Here is an 18,278-nt window from a genome sequence, read left to right as displayed (position 1 = left end):
CTTATGCAGATATTTTAAATTCCAGTTTAATTGATCTCCGTGGGAGGCGCGCTGGCCTTATGGTTATTGCGTTCGTCGCAGGATCGCGCGGTCGGGGTTCGAGCCCCGGCCGGGGACATGCTGTTGTGTTCTTGTGCAAGACACTGTACTCTCACGGTGCCACACCCAGGTGTATAAAGCGCTACTGGCGAACTGAATGCTGGGTTATGCTGGAGGTAACCCTGCGATGGACTAGCATCCAATCCCGGAATAAGCTTCGGCCTGATGTGCTGTTGGCTCGTATGCAGACTTAGTTATCTACCTTAAAAATTTAAAAGATCTGATCGAACAGAATGTGGTTTTAGTAGAAGTACATTAATGGTTCGCAACTCGCAAGAAATGAGCGAAATGTGATCAGTTTCCAGCCACAGACTTCCGGCGCAAGTTAGCGGTCAGCAGTGTGTCAGTGAACCAAGCAACGAAGGTCAAATTATCGCCTTTGGTATGGTAAACATCGAATTGTTTAATTACAAGATCTAGCAACAATGATTTAGGCATCTGGACTCGCTTTCCTTATCAAAACAATGTACGAGAAGACGGAGATGTTTTGTCCTTTATGCTACAGTAGATATGGCACTGGATTTCCACAAAGAATTCCAAGAGATCTGGACTGCCGGCATACCTTCTGTACAGGTTAGTTCAAACGTTGTAGCTAGTGGGTCGCTAGTGTGTGATTATGGAATTCAAATAAGACGTTCGCTCAAAGAATTTAACTTTTTATGAGATAATTTTTCCTGTATTAAAAGAGATTCGTTTTCACAGTCACGGTCACCTTAGATCAGAGTGAAAATGGCATTCGAAATTATTGTAGTTCTAATTGTTCTTGATGAGAATGCTTAAAGAATTAAGGTATTTGGCTTGGAGAGTTTTACCTTTTTGGGTTGAACAAATTGTCGAGAATACCTATCTTTTTCACTTGGATTGGGTTTGTCGCAAAGGAAGAATACAGAGAAAGTTTTTCGCGTTTCGGAGTGAATAGCAAGATTTTGATCGAAGTCGGCAATGTTTGTCAATTTTTCCATGGATACATGGACGGGCGTGCTAAAATATTAACACCGAATTCGACATTTCATGAATGATAATTTTGGGAATTAGTCAAGGTTGTGTTTTGCTAGAGCCTCGATATACTACAGATTTTTATCATATAGAAAATTTAGCATACTTGTACAGAAAATCTCGTGTTCTTGTGTTATATAGTTATGTGCGTGTATGCAAATGTCGTGTCTTCATGTTTCAGTCAAGCGTGTCATGTTTTATTAAATCTATTTAATTAGTTAAAACCAGCGCAGGTCGTTCACTGTTGAAATAAACAGATCCCCTGTAGTTAAGAGTTAAAGTCCTGTGATCATAGGTGCTTTTAAAACAATAGGGTGTTTATAAAAACACAAAGGTTGTGTTTTCACTCGGCCGTTTTACTAGCGGAATATAATTCTTTCTGGTGTTTGTTTACCGAGCAACATTTACTAGTTAAAGGTGACTTCGTTTGTGAAATCTAACCCGAAGCCGCTAGCCGAGAAGATTCAAATTACAAAAGTGCATAACTTTTAAAAATGTCAGGAGATGAAGCGCTTTTACTTCTTAAGTAATGATTCTCACTACATTTAAGCAAATAACGCCCAGTTCAGACGTCGAACTTTTCACGAGCCGAACCCAATACGTTGAATTAAGTACATGAAAAGTTCGGCGTCTGAATCAGTTAAGAACGGCTAACTGAATGTAGAACGGCTCAGCTGTTCTTCCCGCCTAGCTCAGCCGGGAATTTCGGCTTTGGAACGGCTTTGATCCAGACGTCGAACTTTTCATGTGCCGAACCTAATGTATACACCTTGCCTGAAAACTGCTGATGTTGCGATGTGTTTTGGTTCAAACTAAATTAAGTTCGGTGAATTAAGTTCGACGCCTGAATCAACAGGGGTACTTTTGATAATTTGGGTCAGTCCAAATTCGAATTAAGTTCGGCTCATGAAAAGTTCGGCGTCTGAACTGGGCCTAAGTTTCTTTCAGAAGATGCAAGGCTGAACTCATCTGCCATTTTACTTGGGGGAGGAGGGGGGGGGGGGGGGGGGTGGGGAGTTCCCCCAGAAAAATTGGGTGGGGGTATGTGGATCTCTTCCTAAAACCCTTACCCTATTTAGGGCCAAAATCTGTGGTTTTCCCTACCCTATTTATGACCTGACCATAAATTTTATACCCTATTTATGACTGTTCTAGATTTTCCCATCTAGACTGGCATCCAGATGGGTAATGTTGTGCGGTGGAAAAGTTGCAAACTAAACTGAAAAAATATTGACTATTTTCTTCTAACAATATTTATTTATGGAAGTGCCAAAAAGGCTGATGAGAAAAGAAAAGTAAAGAGGATGAGCAGACTTTGGCAGAATTAAGTTCAGCCCATTGCCGTTCGAGAGCAAAATGTCAGCTGGTACAAACCAGTTACATTAACAGAATTAAATTTATCTTGTTTGCCATATAATAAACATCTTATTAACTGAACTTAGTCGGTCTGTATGGGAGAATCTTGACCTCGGTCGTGAGTACAGACCTCACTGCATTCGGTCTGTACTCACGACCGAGGTCAAGATTCTCCCATACAGACCTCCTGCTCGGTTAATAAGAGCTAAGTATAGTTCTTAATAAATACTTCTTTACTGTATCTCACCCAATGGACCTAATAATGGTTACCTTATTCACTCAATTCAGAGCCACCCTGCAATAATTAACTGCTGCACATGAGAACAAAATATTAAAGAGCATTGTCGATTGAGAAGTCTAATAAAACACACAGTATAACACAACTCAACCTAAACCAGCCTTGGAAATTTATTTTCCAGAATTACAGTGTTTTCAGTTCAGATCTAGATTTTATTGTTATCATTTACTTGTTATCATTTACAAAAGTTTTGATTTTTTTAAAAGCTCTGGCCCTGAATAAGCACCATAATCAAAACAATAACTATTCCAAGAGCATCATAGCTCACATTCTAGTAAATAGTATTAGTAGCGTGCTTGACTGTAGATTAAGCAGTCCAAAGAGAGTGTTACCAGTGAGAGTAACTGTGTTGTGTTCTTGAGCAGGGCACTTGGCTCTCATATCATAGTGCTTCCCTTTACCCAGAAGACATTAGAAACACATTGCAAGGAATTAAATGCTGGGGTATACCAGCAATGGGCCAGCACCCTATCCAGGGAGGACCAGGAGTGGAATATTCATAGTCACTTCATGCGTCTGCAACTGGAGATAAGCTGGATGGACCATAATGCTTGAATGCAAACTTTATTTTGTATCACCCAGAAAACAAGGAGTCCCCAGGGACAAAGTCTTACATGACCATTTCCAAATATTTTTCAGATCTGTTTTAGCTCATCTTCCTCACTAACTTTCCTTGGGTCTCCATGGTTGAATAGTTGATGGCCTTCAGTGGGCTAAGAGAATTAACTTACTAACCTCTTCTAATCTTATTATAACCAAAGCACTTTTTACTTATTGAACATTTTTTCTCTTGGTTTCCTGACATAGAATGCCTCCTAAAACTCCAAGAACTGCAAGGCTCTGTCATAGAATGTTGTTCATGTAAACTGCGAACTCTGTTACCCCCCAATGGCGTTGATGGACTTGATAAAAACATGGACCTTTTGAGAGCCATTCTACAATCTGAGGAGGAGGAACAAAAATTGTGCAACTTCTGCATTCAGAAAGTTTATCCTCCCAAACCAGCAACATTTTACTGTTCCGAATGTGACGTGTTAATGTGCGGTAGTTGTTCAGATGTTATTCACTCTCAATTGGAATTCCGTTGTCATGACATCGCTCGAGCAAGTACTGTTAAAGATGGGACAGGGGAGGTTCAAAGGTCGAAAGTCTCATCTCGATGTTCATCTAGCTCTTCAACGTTAAGTAAACGATCTTCCAGCATAAAGCCCGGGCTAAGCAGCAGGCCTTCCAGTGGTTTGTTGGACTATTCAGTAATACCAGGTAATTATAATGAATGCATCAAATACAACACAAAGTTGTTTGCCTTCTTCAGGGCTTGAAAAAATTAGTGCCATCCAGTCATCCTGGTCAAGTAGATTTTCCTGCTGGGCAAGTAACTTTCATTCTCACTTGGCTGGTGGGCAAGGGCTCAGGCAAGTTGTCTGCCAACTAAATCAAATAAGAAGATTAGGAGATTTATTACAATCTTAGTTGAGTCAAGCTAATTAATAAGCTTGAGCTGTTGATTAACCTTGTGGTATGTTGTTTCGTGTCTTGGAAACTTCAGAATGCCCTGTTCACAAGGAGGTGACAAAATTCTACTGCCGGAATTGTAGATGCCTGTGTTGTGCATCCTGTCACAAGTATGGCAGCCACAAAAACCATAGCTGCTTCCAAGTTCATGAGGCTGAAGAAAAGGAAAGAAAGGCACTTGTTAGATTACAAACACAAGTTGAACAGCATGGTGAAAAATTTATAAAGGCACGAGGAGAAGTGCAAAGAACTATTGAAGATGTTAAGAAAAATACTATAGAAGTAAAGGATATAGCCCGGAGATATTACAGGGAACTACGAGCCGCCATTGATCAGGGAGAGAAAATTTTGATGGAAGATATTGACAAGAGGAGTGATGCAAAGCTGAAAGCTTTAAATGAACAGCTCAGGTAATATTTGATAATCAAGGTACAAATATCTATAACAGTGTCCGGGAGGTGGGTGGGGGGTGTGGAGTTTGTCCAGAGCAGCACTTCAAGCTCAACTATTCTATAATTCACCTTGCACAGCGAGAGAGGAGGGAGGTACCAGCTCCTTGGGCCTGTACCCCAGATCCATCTCTGTTTTCTTGTCGTCTCTTTCTTGTTGTTGTTGTTGTTCCTCTATTTTCCGCTGCAAAACAACTAGAAATCCGGCTTCAGATGCAAACCTTAGTTGCGTAGTAAAATCAATAGAGTGATGTTAAAATTTTTTACTCAAAACCAAACTTACTGCAATTTTTACACGGGGGAGAATGTCTTTTTTTTTTTTTTTGCTTATAGTCAACTGATTGAAATCTCAAGCCTGACGACCACGGCTTGTAGAAACTGTGACAATGCTCTGAGTCTGGACTATTATGAAATGCTGATGCTTAAAAAAGATGTGGAAACAGAGATGATGGATGTCCTTGAACTACTGTGTGAGATTACTCCTGTTGCTAAGCCGAACCTTGGCTGTCAGTTCCCTAATCATGAAAAACTCTTGGGCAACATTCGTAGCTGTGCCAAGCTTGTCCTACGTAAGTATCATGGCATGGCTCATTTCATTTCTCCAGTTAATTAAGAGCATATGGCCAACAACTGAGAGTTTTCAAAATTCTGTAGAAAAAACGTGATGACTGCCAAGCATAACTTGGACACGTTTTTTTAATGACTTCATCCGATCAACTTGATTTAGTAACTGTATTTGCTTTGTTAGTCTCTTAGTGTTTCAACAGATCTAGAATTCGTTCATAAACCACGTGCACCTTGTAACATGTTCAGTCTACTTTAACACTGAGGTCCGTCCACACTAAGCCGGAGAAATTATTTGAAAACGGAGTTATAACTCTGAAAATGCATCAAATGTTTTTCATACACACTTCGCCGGAGAAATTCGAAAACGCAAAAATCACCACCCTTTGCGTTTGAGGAAAACTCGGTCAGGGAACTCATATGTTTAACGTAACGTCATCATTTTCAAAAAGCTCCGTTTTCAAAATGTTTAATTTTCCGTCCACACTTACACGAAAATAAGAGTTTACTAAGACAGAGAAACACCAAAGAGGTAATGATAAACCATAAAGGAACAAGGATGGCTAAGGATGGAGAAGATTAACACGGATTACAAACGACGAACTTGAAAAACCTAGGCTAAACTTTTCAAGATATGCAAACCGTAACGTGGCTCCTTTAATCTACAGCACCAGGTCCCCCAGAGAAGCTGACTTGCAGAATAACAAGGGACAACGATGTTCATGTGACATGGGATCCGCCAGAGGACAACTTGTTTCTGTATTCGGTGCTCGGTTACATTCTACAGAGCAGCTCTGGTAAGGGTGTGTGAGATAAAATTCCAGTTTAACTTGCTTTCAATGATAATCTTTCCTCCCCTTCCTGGAGAAGGAAGGGGAAATAAAACTGACAATACTAGCAATACGGATGTTCTGAAATTGGACAAAGTCGGTACCAGCCACTAAAAATGGTAATTTGATTTTGTTCAGCCAAGTGCTTGAAAAACTATTTTAACATTTCTCACTTACACAACGGTTGTAAAGGCTCAGGCTCACAATAGTTTCTTGGATCAACTCAATCATTTATGGCAATTCTTTGAACTGCCTGTTTTGTTTTGTTTTGTTCTGTGTTATTTTATTATTTCCTCGATTCAGTTTGTCATTGTTATTTCATTTCAGGTCCAGATAACAGTTTTGTTACCATCTACAAAGGACACGAGACCTCACTGACAATAGACAAGACTACAGCGAACTTACCTGTTGGAAAACAAGTGCAGTTTCGTGCGTGTGCTATAAACCTGATTGGTGAGGGGCCATGGGGTTTTCCCTACGGAATCAAAATACCCGAGTGAAGGGTTTTCCTATACTACTGAAGTCTGCAAACAGTGCTTGGTCACGCCGATGTCAGAGCACTCAGACTTACGCGACGTTTTCCATGGTTTTCTTGCGCAAAGTAGCTATAACTGGTATCTACTAACTCTAGCCGCCGAAACTCTGGTTTCAGTGCTCAGTGCTAAGGCTCGACAAAAACCTGATGCGTTTTATTGTAAAGTAGAGCGATTTCCATTTGAGTGTCGTAAACTTACCAATAAGACTACTCAGCTAATTCAGTCAAACCATAGTTAAACCAAAACCAAACCCAAAGTAATTGCTAACAACAATGACAGAATACAACAGCTTACCATCCAACATACACCAGTTCAAACCAGAGATCCCTTTCAGGCTAGCCATACGGGTACATTTTAACATATTGAACAATTTTTTTTTTTTGTAAGAGCACCATGCACAGCACAGTATTACTTCGCATTATATTAACTTGTACATGTAAATGTAAATTGCCTGATTACTTTCGACACTCATTTGAAAACCGCTTTAAGGAAGCATAAAATTGGTTTTACGTTTGGCTTAAGCATCGACTAAGCGAGCTATAGGCGGTAGGTAGAAACAAGCCGCAATTCAAGTTGTCTACGAGTTCACGAATTCACGTTCATGGATGAAAAAATAAGAAGAATATCCCTCCATCTTTACTTAGCTAGAGTTTTTTTTAGCAGTTACGGTGTTTGAAATGAGTAACCTGAGGAATAGTAAACGGGAGTTTCGCGTGCGACTTCACGGGGATTTTGGAGACTAGAAACAGAGCGAGAAGAGATCTTTGTAGGAATGACCTCGTAGTGTAACAACCAAAAGCTAGGCTTTTATCAGCGTTTCCTTCCCAATAGAATTAGCGTACATGCAAAACAAACAAACAAACAAACAATCGAGTATTTATTGTAAAGTTGTAATGTGATGATATTTATGAGCTATGAAATTTTGAAATAGTGAAATATGATTTAGATTAAGAATACGTATTATTACTAAGTTCTCGAGGATAAGAGTAGTTTAATTTCACATGAAGATGAACTATCTATGATATTAGCGTGATAACTGTAAATAGTTTCTGCTGACTGAATAAATGTAGATGTATCAAATGATTGTTCGTGGCCAGTGTTCGACTTTTTTTGACGGGGGTGGGGGAAGGGGGGCTGGGCAATGTCCAAAAAAAAAATTCCTGCACAACGAAAACTGCCGAAAAAAATCGTTAAAGGGGAGCGATAGAGGAAAAATAATTCGAGCAAGTGCTTTCTACCAACCAGGTCCTTATTTCACAAGCTGTTGCCCACCGAAATAAATCATGTGCACTGAAGAACCTGAAGTGAGACCCAGAAAATTTCCCACCCCTCCCCTCCTCAAAAAGTAATGGTCTGTCCCGAGCTTTCTCGGCTGCAAAAAATGTTGTCCCTTATTCGCTCTTATTCACGATACGATTATGATCAAGAACATACCGTATACCGTATGGTGTTTAAAAATGACGTCACGGCAGCCATATTGGTGTCCAAAATGTCCAAAGGCCCGGGGAGCTACAATCAAAAACTCGGGTGGGGATGTAGAAATCTATACCCTGTTTCAGTCCTGTCTAAGGGCCTGTTTACAAGGAGGGAGGGTTACTCTAGAAAGCGGGTTAACCCTAACGGCTGCAGGGCAAAAGATAGCTCGGGTTTACAAGCAAAATTTCACAGGTAGGTAACCTTAAAACCCGGGACAACTTAATGCGCGGTTACACTCAAAGGGTCTGGAAACAATCAAAAAGTTAACCCGGGTAGGCGGGTTAACCCTACCTAAAGTGTTCACAAGGGAAAAAGTTAACCCTCCTGCCAGGGTAACCCTAGCACGTAGATAGGGTAACCCGCCTACCCGGGTAACCCTAGCTGCCTTGTAAACACGATGAAGAAAAAAAGAGGAAATGTGTGAGTGCTAGGGTAACCTGCTTGCTAGGGTAACCATCTCTAGCTCCTTGTAAACAGGCGCTTATAATTAGTTACCTTGTTCAGACCGATGCTAAAGGCATTGTGAAGGGCTTTTGTTGATGGTCTTATATTTAAGAAATAGAAAACATGTACCGTGTTTCTATCGAGTTATAGAAACACGAGTGTAGGTTTGGGAGAACGAGAAATGCTGTGGGAACAAGAGCCGTAGGCGAGTGTTTCCACAGCTTTTTCGAGTTCTCCTAAACTTCCATGATTGTTTCTATGAAACAATTAGATTATGAGCTCGAGATTTCTATTACGCATAGAAATCGAGAGCGAATAATCTAATTGTTTTAGTATAAATCTACTAGTCGTTCAAGACTTTCATCTAAATCCTCTTCAAAGAATCTTCAAAAACACAAAGAAGCGGGCCTTAGCGCACGCTGCTACGCTACTCACTATCCATCAAAGAATAGAACGTGAGTAGCGCAGCCAATCAGAGGACGGCATTCGTGATACAACGATAGTAGATTTATACTAAAACTCGATAGAAACACGGAGAGCGTGTTTTCTATTTCTTCAGTAGAAAACACCGCGACGAAAAAAGGAAAGCAACTTGTTAACTTTGATTATCAAAGTGTAAATTCTCTTTGCTTGCGCCATCATTACGTCAACAGCTCGTGCTAGTTCTGTGTTTCCATCGAGTTATAGAAACACGATTTTCAACCAATCAGCGCGCGTATTTTCTTAGTACTGTTCTCTAACATATGATAACGATGAAGAAGTAGCAGTCTTCTAAAAAACATGCAGAATTCAAGATTAGAGTACAAAAACCATACCTTCTTTTAAAACCAAAACGACTAAAATCGATACCTTATTGACCAAAACGGCTGAAAAGCCATACCCTTTGGGACCACACTTACCTTATTCTGCTCCAATAAATTTGCATAGCTGCTGCCCACGTGAGTGGAAACTCTCTGTAGCCTGCGATAAAGGGTCTTTTATCCCCGGGAAGAGAGAGGGAGGGCATAAATGACCATAAATGGCAGGCTACGCCGGATGGTAGCCCGTCTTCGTCAGATGTGCAAAAGATCTAGAGATCACCTGTAGTTTAATATTAATTGTACCATTGAAAGATTAGTTTTCCCCTCGCTGTGATATCTCTCCAAGTCATTGCGGATTAATAAAGAAAACGGTATTGTCCAGTAGACAGAGGTACTCATAGAAAAAGTCGAAGTAAGGTCCAGAGTATTTTGAAAACGTGCAACAAACTGCGATACCGGGCACCCCACTGCATTCAGCGTTGCACAACGGATCCCCTGCAGGGGTAGACTAAGATGAATTTGTAATTTAGTGCCCAGTCCGTCGACCTGTTCCAAGTTTCCAAGTTGCATCATCCGCCATCCTATAAATGAATTCTTGAAAGACTCAGAAGAAGAGTCGATTTTCTCTTTTGATTTAACTTTAAAATCACAAAGTGATGGCAGCGGACAATGCTTCCTCCCAGGTTACGATAGGACAGCCACATCTGGCAAAGCAAGATCTGTCTAAATTGGTAAATATAGCATTTTATGGTAGCCGGTTCGATCACGTGTATTAAATTGTACATGGCTGGTTTTGATAAAGATGTTAATGTCGTTCGTTTTACTGTGTTAGGATGTATCGGAGCTAAATCCTCTTACTCCCGAAGTTATAAGTCGACAGGCAACTATTAACATCGGTAAGTAGTGAAAATGTACTGTGTAATTTTTATAGATCAGTTCCCTGCTGAAGAAGTATAATTATCATAAGCTAAGCTTAACTTCCTTCTATTCACTCTTGTAAATATATATTTTCAGGAACAATTGGTCATGTGGCCCATGGAAAATCCACAGTTGTCAAAGCATTATCAGGAGTACAGGTCAATGTCATTTATTAGCAGGTTTTATTAGTTAATTTTTTAAAAAAAACAAACAACAATCTTTATTCACACTATTCAGGTACAAAAGAAAGGTAAGGCAAAAAAGAAACTACAGAAAACGTGATCATTTTGAGGTAAAAGAGGTCAAAGACAAAAGCAAAAGCAAATTAAGCTTTTAAGATGACAAAGAGACAAAGAGACAGACAGAAAGACAGACAGACAGACAGACAGACAAACAGACAGACAGACAGACAGACAGACAGACAGACCTTCTTACTAATCCAACTGATGGTCAGAACAACTACATGTACACTGGAATCCGGATTTTTCAAACCTCTAAGGGAAACAAGAATTGGTTTGAAAAATTGGGTAGCTTGAGAAATCGGGGTAAAATTAGTGTTGGACTGAGTGGAGGGAAACAATGTTTGGTTCCAAGAATAGAGAGTTTTGAAAAACAACCACAGATACCCTAGGTAGCAATGTAAGCTGATACAATTTAGTCACAAATGTTAACTGGTATATGTAAGGGACCCTATGAAACCTTAAGTATCGAGTGTACATTGCAGTGTTTATATTTGTTTCCATTTCAGACTGTCAGATTTAAGAATGAACTGGAGAGAAATATCACAATCAAGTTAGGATATGCTAATGCAAAGGTAAGAATGCAATGACTTTAAGCCTTGTCCCCCTCTGGGATGAATTGGCTGGAAGATAGAGCCATAGAAATGAATTTACATTTGCATAATAGCAACTATGCCTGACGAAGGTATGTTATATGTGGGAAAATTTTGTAAAAGACTTGAGTTAAGGCGAAAGGAATTTGCCAGTTTTGCATAACTTGGGGTCAGGTGGGTGGGGAAACTCTCTGTAGCCATTGAGGAGAGCAGACTTGGGGAAAGAGTGAGATTTGTATGCAAGGCTTGTATATACAATGAAGGTGAAAAAAACATGTGTGGTCAATTTTCTAGAGGTTGGTAAGTGTGGGCTTGGTATGGTATATTTTCAAATCCTGGCTACCAAGTTAGTGTACCTACATGTACACATGTTAAAATAAATACTTAGTTTTGCTGATCATTAGTTTAAGAACATCTGGAATATGTGAGTTACTAACTGGTTGCTAACAATGTCTTTTATTTTTAGATCTACAAGTGTGATGGTAGCTCTTGTTCAAGACCTGGATGTTATCGTTCTTCTGGTAGTGCCAGGGAAGATGTATTCAGTTGTGAAAGACCGGGCTGCAATGGAAAGTTTAGACTAGTTAGGTGAGGTTATTATTAATCTATGAACTTCAGTTTTGGGTTTGTCATTTTGGAAACATTTTTATGAGATTGAATATTTCTTGCACAGCTTGTCAATTACAACAGTGGATTTTTTGCCTTTAGTTAATAATGTGCTCTATTATCTGGGCATGTTTAAAACATGAAATGCCAAAATGATGAAATGGTACTCCAGTTACCAGTAGGCTAAATATCACTGACTCGACAGTGGCTAGTTTTCAATAATTGTAAGGGTTAACCCTTACAGACAACCGGATCCCATCTTGACTCTTACCCATAGTACCATTTCATCATTGGGTGATTCCAGAAAATATCCATACCCCACCATGGGCAGTGTGAACATTTTACAACCCCCCCCCCCCCCCTTGTCTTCGGAAATTCCAATATGCTTTCACCGTCTTCCACCTCTGGAAAATCATTGCTGAAACCCCCCATGCGTTTGGAATTCCAAACTACGTTACCCCCCAGTGCCTTGAGAATTCCAGTCCCAGAGACCACCCACCCCCCTCTCCCTTGGAATTCCAAGATGCTGCCCATGGTATGGTATGGTTATTTTCTGGAATCACCCATTTGGAATTTGATGATTTTAACAAGCCTCCTTATCTGTAATAAAAGGGGAAACAACTTTTGTGCAATTTGAGATGATCATAAGGTAAAAGAGTCCAGGCAGTGTTGACACAATTCAAAATTCTCTGTAAGACCATATCAAAAGTAGTGTCGTTTCTCCTCAGGCATGTGTCATTTGTGGACTGTCCTGGTCATGACATTCTTATGGCCACCATGTTGAACGGTGCTGCAGTTATGGATGCTGCTCTTTTACTCGTAGGTTAGTTTTCAGAATGATTTTATTATTTCAATTACATTACAATATGATCGTGGTTTGGTATGATCTTGAAATGGTCAGTTTTCATAAATTGGCCAATTTCAAGTTGACCAACACTGCTGGTATTCACAAGTACCAGTGAGAACATCAACTCCTCTGTGGGAAGGGAAGGACTCTCATGTAAAGGTTGGGGATGTCTGTCATCTCGTTTAGGGGTGTACATGTAAATCACCGATTCTGGTTGTAATTAGATGTTCAGGACGAAACACCACTATTCCTAGCTGTAAAGGTATCTTTTAGGGTTGCTTGCGAAGAATAATAAAACAGCTGTCATGTCTGTTTTAATGTGGTATCTTTTAACAACAACAACAACAACAACTTACTTGTACTTTTACCTAAAATTTAAGTGTACAAAAATAAGTTTTTAGGGATCAAATAAAGCTTGAACCTTGCCCAGAGTGCTCTCATTTGGCAGGTTGATTCAAACTATTTTGGTGAGCATTCCCTACCTTTTCACACAGGAGTTTCTCTGCCCCCCTGCCCCTGGGCATTAACTGTAATTAAATTTCAATTCTGCAATACCAGCATCCTGGTGGTATTCATTAATATTTTACTGGTAATTGAGACCAACACCATACAGATCATGCATCTTGCATTCTTAGCCTTTTTTCAGCTCTTTTGGTTACATTCCAACTAGACTGTTGGAAGCAGTAGTGTCTAAACAGAATAAGATACATTGTAGACTTCAGAGATTGGTTTTAGCTTCTGATCATAGTCCATCTGCTTCACAGCACTAGCCTGTGAGAAGGCTCTCCAGGATGGGCAAAAAGAAAATTTGGGCAGAACGAGAAGATAGAACCTCCTTCAGCTGCCACAGCTAGATCCTTTTCAGCTCTCTCCTTCTAACCTGAGCCCGTGCACAGGGTACACAACACATCCAAAAGAGATAGGGGTTCACATGGATTTATGGTTACTGTGCTATTTCCCTTTCCAGTTCCAAGGGTTGTCAAAAATAATGTACAGTTAATGCACAAATAATGAATAAACTCCTTGTTTTTTCAAAATTTGCATGTTACTGCACAAAAGCATTTCTGTTCATGATAACACCATTACTTCACTGTGCTGTTATGCAATTGACAAAATTATTATGTTTGCTTGTTTTCCTCAAAGCTGGAAATGAATCTTGTCCTCAGCCACAAACCTCAGAACATCTGGCCGCCATTGAAATCATGAAGCTTAAACACATAATTATCCTACAGAACAAGATAGACTTGGTCAAAGAAAGCCAGGCTAAAGAACAGTATGACCAGATACTCAAGTTTGTTCAAGGTGGGACGTTATGTCAGTACTTGTAGGTTTACACTTTGCTTCATGGTAAAATTAAAGACCTTTATGTTGCAGCTACTTGCCTAAGCATTAACAGTGAATTATTAGTATTTTTTAATGATTTATAATTTTATTTTATCAATAGGAACAATTGCCGAGGGAGCCCCTGTTGTACCCATCTCGGCACAGCTCAAGTACAACATAGAAGTTATCTGTGAATTTATCTGCAAGAAGATTCCTGTTCCCGTCAGAGATTTTACTTCAAGTGCTAAACTCATAGGTTTGTTTTACTTTAAAACTAATAGTAACTTTGATAATCCTGCCTTCAACTAGAATATGTATTGATTCAACTCAATGGCATCAGTAGTCTAGGGGAAAGGCATGTTGTTTTTTATATTTGTCATATGCATGTTTATAGTTACATTAATAAAAAAAAACTTGATTAAGTGAAAAGTTTTGCTCCGAGGACTTGTTTTGGAAAGAGCCAAATGTGACTTAGAACTGGCCTATTGTAAACTACACTACTTGGGTTAAGATGCAAACTTATTGAAAAACCTAAATGGGAAAGTGAGTTAAAGAAATAATTAAACAGAAATATACTATTTCATATACATGGGTGCTCTAAAGCAATATTCACCAAATTGACGGGACAGTTTATCATTAGCTTTTAGTTAATTGCAATATCTTTTGTTGCCTTTATTCTTTTTATTTTAACATATTACTCAGTTTGATTCTCATCTTTTGTTGTTGTTGTTTAGTTATCAGGTCTTTTGATGTAAACAAGCCTGGTTGTGAAGTTGAAGAACTTAAGGGTGGAGTTGCTGGAGGAAGTATATTATGTGGAGTTCTTAGGGTGTGTTTATTAAGTGATATAAGTCTTAATAACAGCCTTATTTTAGTGGTCCTTTCCAAATTTTTTTTCTAGAGAGCTGGGGAATCAGCAATGGCAGCACGTCACTAACTTCATTTTTGGTTACGTGGATGCTGACTATTGCTATTTACATCTACTTTTATACACTCTAACATTAATTACAGTATCAAGAAGAGATTACCTTGATAAAAAAGTAGATGAATGAATAAAATACGAAAACTGAATACTTAATAAAAATACAAAGTCAAATTCTAATAAAAATTAAAAATAAGTAATTCATAAGCAACAACACCATTACCTTTTCTTTTGTTGTTGTTGTTTTTTTCTGCTTGTATAGGTTAACCAAGAAATTGAAGTGAGACCTGGTATTGTCTCAAAGGACAGTGAAGGCAAATTGCAGTGCCGTGCCATATTTTCTCGTATTGTATCCCTGTTTGCTGAGCAGAATGACCTTCAATATGCTGTGCCTGGAGGACTGATCGGTAGGAAGAACTTCCTGTGTTTCTGCCTTCAAACCTGTATCTGTGCAGGGAAACACTCTTGTATAAAATCCCCTTAAAGCCCTGGTCAAACTGACTCGCAAGTAGACCCCAGTTGAAAACTTGGGTCAACTTGCGACTCCATTTGGCCAGGACTTGCATGCTCTTGTGTTGACTTGTGATGACTTGCACTCACTTTAGTCAAGATCAAATTTGCAAGCAAGTCGATGCAAGTTTTTCACCGTTTGGTCACCCAACCCAAGTCAATGCAAGTTGAGTGAAGTCCAGTCATTGTTATAGCGACCTATTAGCCAATTAAATACAGGATATGTAGCCTTAAAATGTGTTTTTTTTTTTTTTGCAATTTGCGTGTACTTGCGAGGAAACTTGCGAGTCTGTTTAGCCACCCAACGCAATTCTCCTCGCAAGTTCAACTTGTGACTACTTGCAACTACTTGCAAGTCCGTTTGGCCAGGGCTTAAGTTTGACAAGCTCTGCTTTCTCAAGGGTTTTTAATTTTGTTATTTCCAGGTGTTGGAACAAAGATTGACCCAACGTTATGTAGGGCTGACAGAATGGTTGGACAGGTGTGCATGTTTTCATTTTTGTTTGTTTGTTTCTTACATTGTCAAGTAAACAAACAAACCTGGTGTAGTAGAAGTAAAGTTGAGCTACATGTATTCTGAAGGTCAGTACACACGAGGGAATCTGTTTTGTTTCAGTATCTATCTTTTGTCATGGCAGGTTTTGGGTGCTGTTGGTACACTTCCTGAGATTTACACCGAGTTGGAAATCAGTTACTTCTTGTTGAGAAGACTGCTAGGAGTAAGGACTGAGGGTGACAAAAAGGGAGCCAAGGTTTGTTCCTGAGATTTTGAAACTGAATCTCAAGGCACGCAATTCAAGCGCTCTTGACTAAGACATAATCTTTCATAATCCTAAGTATAATTCATGGTAATCACTCATGTACGTTCTATCTGTTTATAGTTTGTTTTTGTTCAAGGAAAATCAAGGGGAGCTAAGAGCCTTTTATAAGCTTTGTTTTTGTTTTTGCAGGTTCAAAAGTTATCCAAGAATGAAGTGTTGATGGTAAACATTGGATCTTTGTCTACTGGAGGCCGCGTTTTGGCTGTCAAGGCAGATTTAGCGAAAATAGTGTTGACTCAGCCGGTTTGCACTGAGATTGGAGAGAAGATTGCACTTAGTAGAAGAGTTGAAAAACACTGGAGGTATGTGTTGAAACGCTTGCGTTACTTGCGTGACCTGTGTCCAAACCAAATTTGTTGTGTCACGCATGGTTCTTTGAATTACGCTAACATAATTTGGAGTGCGGCGGGGTCATCCACAGGTCACCAATTTCTAATTGTATTTACGCGTGGCATGGAATGTGATGATCCCAAGGAGACGGGCGGTCAGTTATAAGTTGGCAATTGTTGCTGCTTGATGGTGATTGTCTCCCTTCTGATTCCATATTCCCACTCAAGAAATTTCAGGGAAACCGGGCCCAAACTAGGCACCCAAGGATGTTACTTATTGTTTTGGAGGCCAAATAGATGACTGAAGTTTTTGTCCAAGACAAAAATACTAAAGTAGGAGAATTGTTGTATTTCTACTTGAAAGTGTTGAAATATTTTGCTACAAATAATTAAAAGGGCAGTGAACTTAAAAGCCGAGACTTTTCTCTCTCAATGTATTGAATACTGTTAACTAGTTGACGCTGTTTTTGAAAAAAAATCATCTTGGCCAAATAAATGTGGCCGAATTGTTTGATCAAAGAATGGATAACACAGTCAACGGATTAAACACTACCCAGCGGAAAACGTAGTTGGTTTTTGTCGACGCGAGGCGGAAGTACGACAGGCTGTGACAAATTCGTTGTCAGTCTTAGCTGCTTCGGTTTTGTAGTTGAAAGCGTAACTTTTTGACTTAGATACTCTGATTTTAATTTCAGGTTGATCGGTTGGGGCCAAATCAGAAGAGGAGTTACAATAAAACCAGAGTCATGAAGTAATCGTCAGTTTAATATTCTATAGTTTTCAAGCACAATATCGACAACAACAACAACAACAACAACAGCAACGTCTTCTTTCGAGTCTCATCACGTCGCTCGGTAAACCGAGTGTGACCAAGATGTGTGCCCTTTTTATGGATTGCTATGGCAAAATGGCGCGTTTGAAAATGTGTCTTTCTTGTCTCGAAAAGATAAAAACATTGTCAGCTTGTGAAGAGTCTTATATTGTACGTGTGATAAGACTGATTGTTGCTGACGTGAGGTCAAAACAAGGAAGTGGAGCTTTTGACAGGGCTTCCCGATACTCTGTTGCCTGTTAATTAGTTTTGACAACTTTTTGACAACTTTCTCGTGGTTTCTTTTTCAACTGGCCAATCAAAATGCCGCACGCGAGGGAGGCGGAGTTGACAATTATTGGGAAGCAAACGTCAAACTTAACATCTTCGCCTCTCAGAGGCAACAGAAAGTTGTCAAAAAGATGTCAAAATTGAATGATAACTTTTTCAATTGGCAACCATTCGGCGAGCACCATTGTAAAGGTCCCATTAAAAAGTTACTAACGTTAAGCCAGAGATTGTAACCGAAAAAAATCTTAATAAACATGAGTCTATTAACTTAAACACTGTGTGCCCACGTGACTTAGGCCCTGTCCACGCTGCGCCGGAGAAATTTGAAAACGCACTTCATGTATATTTTCGGTTAGGCCTACCGTCCTCGAAACGCTCTTCAAACCGAAAACGTCGGCTTTTCGTTTCCGTGTGGACGGAAAACAATTTGAAAACGCTGAAGCTTTTCGAAAGCGATGGCGTCACAATAATCTTGTGATTTTCCTGTCTGAGCTTTCCTCAAACACAGATCGAAAATGACCGGTGATTGTTGCTTTTACAAATTCTTCTCAATGCGCCGGCGTAGTGTGGACAGAAAACATTTGATGGGTTACCAGAGTGAAACCTCCGTTTTCAAATTCCTCGGACGTAGTGTGGATAGGGGCTTGGAATCCTACAGTGATATTGAAAAAGCGTTTGATGAAACAGACGGTTGTGGGTCGTGCG

General features: G+C 39.6%; 2 protein-coding genes across 2 annotated transcripts; both read left to right on the top strand.

Annotated features, from left to right (window-relative positions):
* The first annotated feature begins 447 nt into the window (after positions 1-447).
* On the top strand, positions 448-7,727 carry LOC110060446 (tripartite motif-containing protein 67-like). Its single transcript, XM_020767227.2, has 6 exons — positions 448-672; positions 3,557-4,012; positions 4,299-4,674; positions 5,047-5,282; positions 5,946-6,074; positions 6,435-7,727. The coding sequence occupies exons 1-6, from the start codon at positions 564-566 to the stop codon at positions 6,605-6,607; spliced, it is 1,479 nt and encodes a 492-aa protein (XP_020622886.2). The 5' UTR covers positions 448-563; the 3' UTR covers positions 6,608-7,727.
* A 2,187-nt stretch (positions 7,728-9,914) lies between these two features.
* Positions 9,915-17,846, top strand: LOC110060445 (eukaryotic translation initiation factor 2 subunit 3). Its single transcript, XM_020767226.2, has 14 exons — positions 9,915-10,094; positions 10,196-10,259; positions 10,378-10,439; positions 11,030-11,095; positions 11,580-11,701; positions 12,448-12,542; positions 13,710-13,868; positions 14,011-14,145; positions 14,624-14,718; positions 15,074-15,218; positions 15,747-15,802; positions 15,960-16,073; positions 16,272-16,444; positions 17,167-17,846. The coding sequence occupies exons 1-14, from the start codon at positions 10,020-10,022 to the stop codon at positions 17,219-17,221; spliced, it is 1,416 nt and encodes a 471-aa protein (XP_020622885.1). The 5' UTR covers positions 9,915-10,019; the 3' UTR covers positions 17,222-17,846.
* The last annotated feature ends 432 nt before the right edge of the window (positions 17,847-18,278 follow it).

Source organism: Orbicella faveolata, unplaced genomic scaffold (assembly GCF_042242905.1).
Source record: "Orbicella faveolata isolate gen_17 unplaced genomic scaffold, um_ofav_v1 contig_12, whole genome shotgun sequence".
In the NCBI taxonomy this organism is placed as follows: Eukaryota; Metazoa; Cnidaria; class Anthozoa; order Scleractinia; family Merulinidae; genus Orbicella; species Orbicella faveolata.
The sequence above is the reverse complement of the archived record's forward strand: the minus strand, read 5'-3'. Positions and strand labels throughout refer to the sequence as shown.

What these genes read in the sequence shown, in the direction of transcription:
- LOC110060445 (XM_020767226.2), top strand. Translation starts at nt 10,020, where the DNA reads ATGGCAGCGGACAATGCTTCCTCCCAGGTTACGATAGGACAGCCACAT. An exon ending in AAGCATTATCAGGAGTACAG is followed by an intron (nt 10,440 to 11,029) that starts GTCAATGTCATT and finishes TTTCCATTTCAG; the next exon opens with ACTGTCAGATTTAAGAATGA. An exon ending in TTCAAGTGCTAAACTCATAG is followed by an intron (nt 14,146 to 14,623) that starts GTTTGTTTTACT and finishes GTTGTTGTTTAG; the next exon opens with TTATCAGGTCTTTTGATGTA.
- LOC110060446 (XM_020767227.2), top strand. Translation starts at nt 564, where the DNA reads ATGTACGAGAAGACGGAGATGTTTTGTCCTTTATGCTACAGTAGATAT. An exon ending in GGACTATTCAGTAATACCAG is followed by an intron (nt 4,013 to 4,298) that starts GTAATTATAATG and finishes TGGAAACTTCAG; the next exon opens with AATGCCCTGTTCACAAGGAG. An exon ending in CTGTGCCAAGCTTGTCCTAC is followed by an intron (nt 5,283 to 5,945) that starts GTAAGTATCATG and finishes TTTAATCTACAG; the next exon opens with CACCAGGTCCCCCAGAGAAG.